Source organism: Durio zibethinus, chromosome 7, assembly GCF_047325235.1.
Source record: "Durio zibethinus cultivar Kanyao isolate XHJ-2024 chromosome 7, ASM4732523v1, whole genome shotgun sequence".
Taxonomy (NCBI): domain Eukaryota; kingdom Viridiplantae; phylum Streptophyta; class Magnoliopsida; order Malvales; family Malvaceae; genus Durio; species Durio zibethinus.
In genome coordinates, this window is record NC_143168.1 from 24,989,343 (window position 1) to 24,998,384 (window position 9,042).

The window sequence follows — 9,042 nt, forward strand, 5'->3', positions numbered from 1 at the left end:
GAACGAACTACATCCTCTACATGCATGCTTGGTATTTGTGGCTCAAAATAATTGAAGACTGCTTCAACTGACCAATTCTCTTCCCATGAAATTTTGATCATCAACTAGGGTGCCAATTACGACGTTTTATTTAAAAAAAAAAAACATAATTGAATTAAAAAAAAATAAAATTGAGTTTCAAACCTGCTTTTAAAAAAGATAATGTAGATGGGACTAATTTTTTATTTAAATTAAATTTAAACATCAAATAAATTTTTTTAAAATCTTAAAATATCATAGAAGAGAAGTGAATTTTTAATTTTGAAAATTTTGATATTATTGAGAATTTAATTTTTTTTAAATAAAAAATTTTTAAATTAAATGTGAAAAATAAATACCTATAATTAAAATTTTAAAACAATTTGAATTCTAAAAAAAAAAAGCATTCTTAATATATATTTTTTTGAATCGATAAAAAAAAATTATTTATGTTAGATTTAATTTTAAAAAAATAAGATAGAACGATGTTTGCACTTATACTATAGATTCAAAGTTGAGGGAAAAAAATTATATAGAGAAAACAGCATCCAACAATTCCTGATCAACGTAAATGATGTTGAATTTTAATGATCTGAAAATTTTTGTTGAAACAAAGAAAACATCAAATTTAATTTTTCAATTGGAAGGAACATTCTCGATAATCATACAGTTTATTGAAGAAACTAGAACATGTAGAATCTATGAAGCATTCGTTGGACGGCAAAATGACAAAAAAAAAAAGTAGGAGGAAAATATTAACTTTATTGGAAATAATAATTAATCCAATCGCATTTTATGACTATGAGAAAACAAACTCATCCATTGAATTATTTCAAATGGAACGATTTGATTGCCAGAAAAACAAGGGCCACAAGTTTTAACAAACTTTACAAGGCTTAAAATTTAATTAATACGAGAAAATGACTATCAATAAAACTTCTGCAAGTAGCGATTCTTTTCACAACAGTACTGTATTACCGGAAAGATTTTTAGGCATAATTTTTTAAATTTGAATTTTGGATTTAGTTTAAATGATTTATTCATTTCTTTTTAAAAGAAAATTTTTTTAACATTGAAATTCAATATCCTATTTACAATTTTTCCTTTTCTAATTCTTTCAGATTGCAATCCCTTATAAAAAAATAAAATTTCTACATTCATAATTGATTTGGGTACCCGGAATTTTCTAACAAAATCTTGATCGACATAGAAAAAAAATGATTGATTTGGGAAAATTGGCTTCTAATTTCCAATTCATCTACAAAATTCAATTAATATTTCGATGGATCAAACAATTAGAAATGGTGGCAAAAAGAAAAAAAAATAAGAATTAGCAAAGGTTTTTCTTGCTAAGAAACCTAACCGAGTGATTGAACTAACATAGTCATTTTTCTTTCCTTGTTTCACAAAATCAACTTATGTTTTTTTTTTTTTTTGGGTACATCAACATTAACTTACGTTAATGTATAATATTAAACAATTATGCAGAATTTAGGGCTTGACTTAAATGATTCACACAATTCTTTCAAGAGTTGGATTCTAATAAAACTGAGGTTCGATCTTCAAGGGTTTTAAATTTCATAAAGCAATTTATTTACCAAAAAAAAAAACCCTAAGATATCAAACTCAAAATCTTTGTGCTCTGAGAGTGAATCTATATTAAACTTGAACTATATTTTCAATGTAATGTTATCCTTAAAAAAGTTCAAGGAAACAAGAGTTAGTAGCTAACAAAATCAAAATCCAATCATGAAAGAAATGATTTTCAAATTAAAAGAACAAAAACCACAAAACATTTTCTCAAATTATAATAATGTCAATTTCTTTCAGGGCAAAAGCTGTTCCAAAATAAATGTAACAATTTCGACAACCATATGTCTTTATCTCAATTAAATTTTGGATCCTTCCAACTAAGACATATATAGGAGATAATCATATAATATATATATATTTATATTTATATTTATGTCCTTTCAATGACAATCATGTGACAAAACTGATCAGGAAATAATATCGCGCTGCCGCTTTCTTGTCCTTACCTGGATCAAATAGAACTTCATCAAATTCAAAATCGTGGCCAAATTTCCTTGGCAATGGCACATGCTGCTGAAGGAAAAGCTTCTTTCATTGAAACGAAAAGAAAATAATTGTTGAATTGAAAAGAAAATTGAATAACTCAACTGATAGGAATGATGTGAGATGTGAACAGAAATCTTATAGATTTTGAAAATTGAAACGATACCCCAAAAAAAAAAAAAAAAACTGAAGAGAAGAGAATACAAATTAACGCAAGACCAGTCATTTTTAAGCATCCTTTTTAGTAGAAAATAAAACGAAATTACTACTAATTTATGATTAATGTGATATTCCTATTAAAAAAATGTGGTACTCTTGATAGTAACCCGTTCTGATTCAAATAATTAACTGGAAAAGTTTACCAAATATATAGAAGAATGAAAATTTGTAATATTTAGCCAATATATTGAAAATTCAACTAGTTTGTAAGTAGACTAAAATTATGCATAGCACAAAGCTTTGATTCTACGTCGTCTTGCAGATTTACAAATTCAAAGACAATATCCAACAAAAAATTGGTCCTTCTTCACTAATCTCAATGGAGAAGGAGAAGAAACAAAAAGAGGAGAGAAAATGGAAGAAAAAAAAAAAGAGAGGAAAATATAGATGAAATTATTCACCAATAAGGAGTTGCACTCTCAGATATAGTTAGAAGTTCCTCCAAATAATCAGCTCCTAAATCCTCAAACACCAGGATATTTTCCATTCCCATTTCCTTCTCTTTCTTGATCTTCTTGCTCCCTGATCGTTTGCCCTTCATCGAGTACCTCTTCTTCATTGTCAAAACAGGTGAACAACCTTCTTCAAATCCGTAGTTCATTTCTTGAAGTGATTCATAAACTTTATCCATTGGAAAATTGAGTATAGCCATTGGACCTCGCATTGCCAGTGCAGCTTGATCATAGGCTAAAGCTGCAGCCTCAGCTGTATCAAAGGTTCCAAGCCAAACCCTAACACCGTTCCTTGTGGAATCCCTTATTTCAGCTGCATATTTGCCCCATGGCCTCTTCCTCACTCCTCTATATGAAACCTCCTTTCCTGTCTCCTCTTCATTGGCTTTTGAGGTCACTTCATGATCATCGAAGGAGCTGTTCACCGGGGCTTGGTTTAGGACTCCCCAAAGAAGCATTTCTTGGGAGTCATTTTCATTGAAAGGAAGGGCTTGGTTATTGAGATAATTGAATGACTCTGGTGACAAGTTTTCCTGAGAAATATAAGAAGAGGATTCAGAAGAGAATTGGAGATTTGGGTATTGAAAAAATGAAGGATCCATGTATGAAAATCAAGCAATTCTAGTTATATGGAAGTAATTCTTCGATCTTATTCTCTTCGAACAAGCTCTTTGTTCATAGGAAATGAATTTTGAAGACTAGGGCTATATATAGGAATTACATGCCAGGGAGGGAACGGCTACATTATTCAAAAAAAAAAAAAAAAACGAAAAAAATTTGTAGAAATTTAAGAAGAGATGGAAAGAGGGTAAAATGCATGATCAAAATATAAGCGTCAAACATCATTATTTGGTCGTTAATGGAACCCACAATAGACGTTGATGCACGTGAGTCAAAGGGAATACCCGTGGGGCATGGCGGCCCAGAACAGGTTAAAATTTAATCTGACATCACCTTGATGATTTCACACTTATAACCTGCCTATAGCCTGTTATTAGTAATTAAAATCCTAAAAGAAAATAATACAACTTTGATTAATTAACGTGAAAAATAAATATTGATTTTTTTAAAAATATTATCTTGCACATAATATGATTTTAATTGAAAAGAAAATGTGTTAATGCTAAATAAACATTTCATAAAATTTTTTTGGTTAATTATTTTGAAATAATACACTATAAATCATCGATGACTGACATAATTTATCTTTGTTAATTATAGTAACTTTTTCAATTGAAAATATTAATGCATGCAGAAGTTAGCGGTCATTTCTAGCTTGGTGGAATTTCTGGTTGGTTTTACCTCTTCACTCAATTACTACCTTTTGATTTTTTCAATTTCACACTCTGTATAACCATAATTCTGTCTTAATTTGATGATCTGTCACTTCTTAATTGGTCTCTAATATTATTTTGACCAAATATTTGATTGCCCACGTATCCCATTGGTCATAAAGTTATATATGTATATTTTTATACCTAATGATTGAAATTTTGAGACATGCTTGTAACTTTTTCTCTCCAAAAGGAAGACATAAAAAAATTTATCTTTTAGTTTGACCAATATATATTGCTCGAGTGGGTGTGTCTTGGATTTTAGACAATATTCAAAGGGCTCCTTGCAAGGAGATTTTCATCCAGTCAATGCAATTTCAGCCTCTACATTTTATAACCCACTCTTTATTATTAATTTATAAAATTTTTCTATATATCATAAAAATATCACTACTCTTTTAATCTATAAAACATCAAAATCAAGACATGACATTATGTAATCAATTAAGAAAAATCATACGACTGTTGGCATGTTATCAGTTTTGTTAACTACTAAAATAATTAATCAAAACTTGTTAATTTGCATTAGGGCCAAATTAACCTTTTCATTTAGTCACTACTCAATAATGAGACAGTATGATTTAACTTTTGATGAAGAAAAAGCTATGCAGCCTCTCCCCTTTTTGACTAGAAAATCTATAAGCATTCTCAAATAATCATATCTTAATCTAAACCAACCTGTGGGCAGGAAGTTTAATTAGAGTGTAAGAAAATCTCAATTTTAATGACTAAATCATTACGAACAGAAATTAATTATTGGATATAGGGGCCGTGTCTCTTTTTAACTCTTTTCAATGTGCATGAATCTAAATTTTGTATATAGAAAAGTTAGAGGTTTTGGCTTCTTTTTATACAACAGCCTTCAATAATAATAACAATAATTACTTAAAACTTGTCACGTTGATTTCATTCATGTAAGTTGATTCTTTCTTTATGATACCCTGCAACTTGGCGTATTTGTTGTGTAATTTTATTATTATTACTTTTTTTTTTATGCTATAGTCAAAATTTGATTAGGCAGATGGAACCCAAAATTCTAATATTGCTCTTCAACCAAAGCTGCATGTGCGAAAACGATAGAGTTCAATTTTGATTCATCCCCCCCCCCCATGCATAAGCAATCAGAGAAAATGAATGGGGTGGCAAGACTTTATGCAATGCAACTTTAACAATTTTATGAATCAATGATTCAATTTTGAAATTTAGAACATTAGATTCAAGCTTTACTTCTCGCTTGCAATGTGGTGTATTGTGCAAAGGGTGATGTCATAAAACTAAAAAAAGTGAGTTGGCTGCAAATTTCATATGCAAGTGTATATCCTTCTATACAAAAATAATTTGGGTTCAAAGTTGGGTCAATAAACACAATGGCAAGAATAATTTTAACTAAATTAAAGAATAAAACAACGTCAATTTTAGGAATAGATTTTAAAGATGAACTTTTTATATGAGCTGTTCAGACTTATTTTGGATTATTTGGTTTGAATCGAATTATAGCATATCTACTAACATATAATCTTAACTTTCAAGAAGAGATTTAAACTTTCATATTTTTTTTTTGGTTATATTAAGAGGGCAAAGCTTTAGTACAAGTAAGGAGGAGGAGGGAACCTGGCTCGAAATCAGACTCTTAATGTTTCCTCAAACCCCTTTAGCTACTAAGCCAAAGGCTTGGGGACGATTTAAACTTTCCATGCTATAGAATGTGTATATTTTCCAATTCTTTATATCAAAACAACCCTTTCTTTATCAATTATTATTTTTGACTATCCGGTTATATGTTTCCATGTTAGAGTTTCCAGAAACTGAAGCCTTAAGCCTTCATTTTTAGGAGAAACTAACCTTATGAATTTAATATTCTGGATTGAAATGATAATTTGTCAAACAAGGAATAATTTATCATTGAAAAAACAATAAAGTGGCATGATTGGTAATTTCCAAAAAAATAAATAAATTAACAAAAATAAGGCCATGAATGATTCGGTGCTTTCTATTTATTTAATTTAATATCAAATCATTGATGTATATGTAAAATTATTATTAACAAATATTTTTTAAGTCTGAAATTGAAATATAATTCAATTGATTTATACAATCATTCTTAAAAAATAACATCTTCAACATATTTGAGATTCCAAATTTAACACATGCAATCTTTTCTTTTATCCCAAATTACGGTTTCTTTTGTTAAAAAAAAAATTCAGGCCTGAGTATTTTGCAACACCTAGTCTATAGTTTGATGGCTAAATTGGTGTAGATCTACTATTTTCTGCATTTGGTCTTGGAAAATTATAGCACAGCATTCAATTACCTCAAAAGGTTTCCAAGTTTCAAGTTCAACCATCGATTACCTGATAAGAAAGCAATTAATTAGTAAATCTTCTGTTTCTATAGTTTCTGGTTTCAAAAAAGCTGGTCAAGAAATGAGTAATATGATAGGGCTTTAAAGTGGGTTGTGAATAAAAAAATAAAAATTATGATTGTGATGTTCCCTTAGAGGTTGATCAATCTAGTATTTTGGAGAATGCATTTAAAACATCCAAATTTGTTTTGAAAGTCTTTGGAAGTTCAAACTTCACAAAAGAAAAAAGCTTGGTCAAAAGTTTTAAGTGAGAGTTCTTAAATTTTCAAATTTAATCGAATACTCCTATTTTTTTTTAAACAAAAATCATAATTTAAAGAGAAAAGAAGAGGTTTTAGGTATTAAAATTTAAAATTTAAATTTATTAAATATTATTTTTTTAAAGTGATTATTTAAATATTTTTAGTACTGTTTAGTGTATAATTTGATTCTTTCATTCTAAAATCATGTCATTGTTATTTGGTATGCATAAAATTGGGCTTTCAATCTAGCCCATCAAAATTTAGTATTACACATTTTGCATATCAAAGGACCCAGGACTGTTTCTTGGCGAGTTGTTTTGCACCTATTCATGAAAGGCCTACTAAAATACACCTTTCCATATCAACAACCCATTGTGATTATGATGGCCTCATCAAAATTTTCAAGGCAAACTTCTCAGCATTCCTCACAAGTCACAAAGCTTTTCTAGGTGTCTAGCAACACATTGGATTAAGGACAAGGTTTGCTAGATTGACCAGTTAAATGGCCAAAAAAAGTTGGCTAAATGCCATATTATGCCCTTTAACCCAATGCCATCTTCATGGTTGAAATACAATTAAACATTTATCATCAGTTATACATTAACATAACACTATTCCATCTAATTTCACAAACTTATATAACCTCCAAGACCTGATGAAAAACAGGTGAGCCATCACAAGTCCAAGCCATTCACTTACTGCATGCTACCTCCATTTGCAACATTAGGTACTGTTACACCTTTTGTGCTGCATTTTTTAATGATAGGAGGTCTGCAAAGAAAATTGCCATTGTAAGAAAACCTGTCAAAGCTTTGGAGCCGGGTGCTTGATGGGATTTATCCTGTCTTGTTGTAGGACAAGTTCAAGCGATTCAAGAAATTCAAATTGGAGAAATCTGAAGGGATTTCACAATGGATTAATTGATTCATCGATAAGCCAAGATATTTCTACAACTATATGTTGTCAATATTCTCTGGTATCTTTCTAGAAGATTAATTCCCTGACAAATTATTGACCGTCGCCCTTTGATATTTCCATGTTCTATGGAGATTTTTTCTTTTTCTTATTTTAAATAAAAAATCAAATTATACTATATATGGTTAGAATAAGCAAATTTCTTAAAAAGTAAATAATTTTTATTATTATTACGGTTTTATAAAGGATAGAAGTTATACTTAATTATTCTACCAATGACAGTCAGGTTTCAAGTTTTAATTTGTTTCAAAATCTTCATTTGTAGTTTTCAATTCTATTATATTTTTACTTTTAAAGCAAAAGGATTAATATAAGCTTAAGATATCTGGAAAGTTCAAACCTCAGAGTACTTAAGACATTCAGGAAACTAATTAAAATCAATATTGCTTAGATCTATTGAACAGAAAACGAGAAGAAAACAAATACATATTATACATTGTGAACTCAAAACAGTAACAACAACACTACAAAGGATTTTGCACACTTTTTAATAATGAAACTTATAACATGATCTTCCACAAGTAGAATAAAAATTCAAAAGCCCATTGCCAAACCCAAAACCCAAAACATTTAACTGCCATAATTCATTTTTGTTGATATGGTAACTTTTCCAATTGAAAATATTAATGCATGTAGAACTTAGAGGTCATTTCCAGCTAGGTGGAATTTCTAGGTTGGTTTTACCTCTTCACTCAATTACTACCTTTTGATTTTTTCAAATTCAACTCTGTATAAGCACAATTCTGTCTTAATTTGATGATTTGCCACTTCTTAATTGGTCTCTAATATTATTTTGACCAAATATTTGATTGCTCACATATCCATTGGTCATAAAGTTATATATGTATACTTTTATACCTAATGATTGAAATTTTGAAACATGCTTGTAACTTTTTCTCTCCAAAAGGAAGACATAAAAAAATTTATCTTTTAGTTTGGCCAATATATATTGCACAATTGGGTGTGTCTTGGATTTTAGACAATATTCAGTTTTGTTAACTACTAACTACTAAAATAATTAATCAAAACTTGTTAATTTGCAATAGGGCCAAATTAAACCTTTTCATTTAGTCACTATTCACTAGTGAGAGAGTATGATTTAACTTTTGCCGAAGAAAAAGCTACGCAGCCTCGATCTCCCCTTTTTTGACTAGAAAATCTATAAGCATTCTCAAATAATCATATCTTAATATAAACCAACATGTGGGTAGGATATTTAAAATCTCAATTTTAATGACTAAATCATTAGGAACAGAAATTAATTATTGGATATAGGGGCCGTGTCTCTTTTTAACTCTTTTGAAATGTGCATGAATCTAAATTTTGCATATAGAAAATGTAGAGGTTTTGGCTTCTTTTCATAC

The 9,042-nt window shown here is 29.3% G+C and overlaps 1 protein-coding gene across 2 annotated transcripts; it reads right to left on the bottom strand.

Annotated features, from left to right (window-relative positions):
* Positions 1 to 1,831: 1,831 nt before the first annotated feature.
* On the bottom strand, positions 1,832 to 3,523 carry LOC111277862 (ethylene-response factor C3-like). Of its 2 annotated transcripts, XM_089764380.1 has the most exons (2): positions 2,715 to 3,523; positions 1,832 to 2,057 (listed from the first exon to the last, which is right to left on the bottom strand). In XM_089764380.1, the coding sequence occupies exons 1-2, from the start codon at positions 3,365 to 3,367 to the stop codon at positions 2,054 to 2,056; spliced, it is 657 nt and encodes a 218-aa protein (XP_089620506.1). In that variant the 5' UTR covers positions 3,368 to 3,523; the 3' UTR covers positions 1,832 to 2,053. The 2 variants fall into 2 exon arrangements, with proteins under 2 accessions (XP_089620506.1, XP_022720025.1); XM_022864290.2 differs by lacking the exon at positions 1,832 to 2,057 and having other exon boundaries at positions 2,419 to 3,523.
* Between the last annotated feature and the right edge of the window lie 5,519 nt (positions 3,524 to 9,042).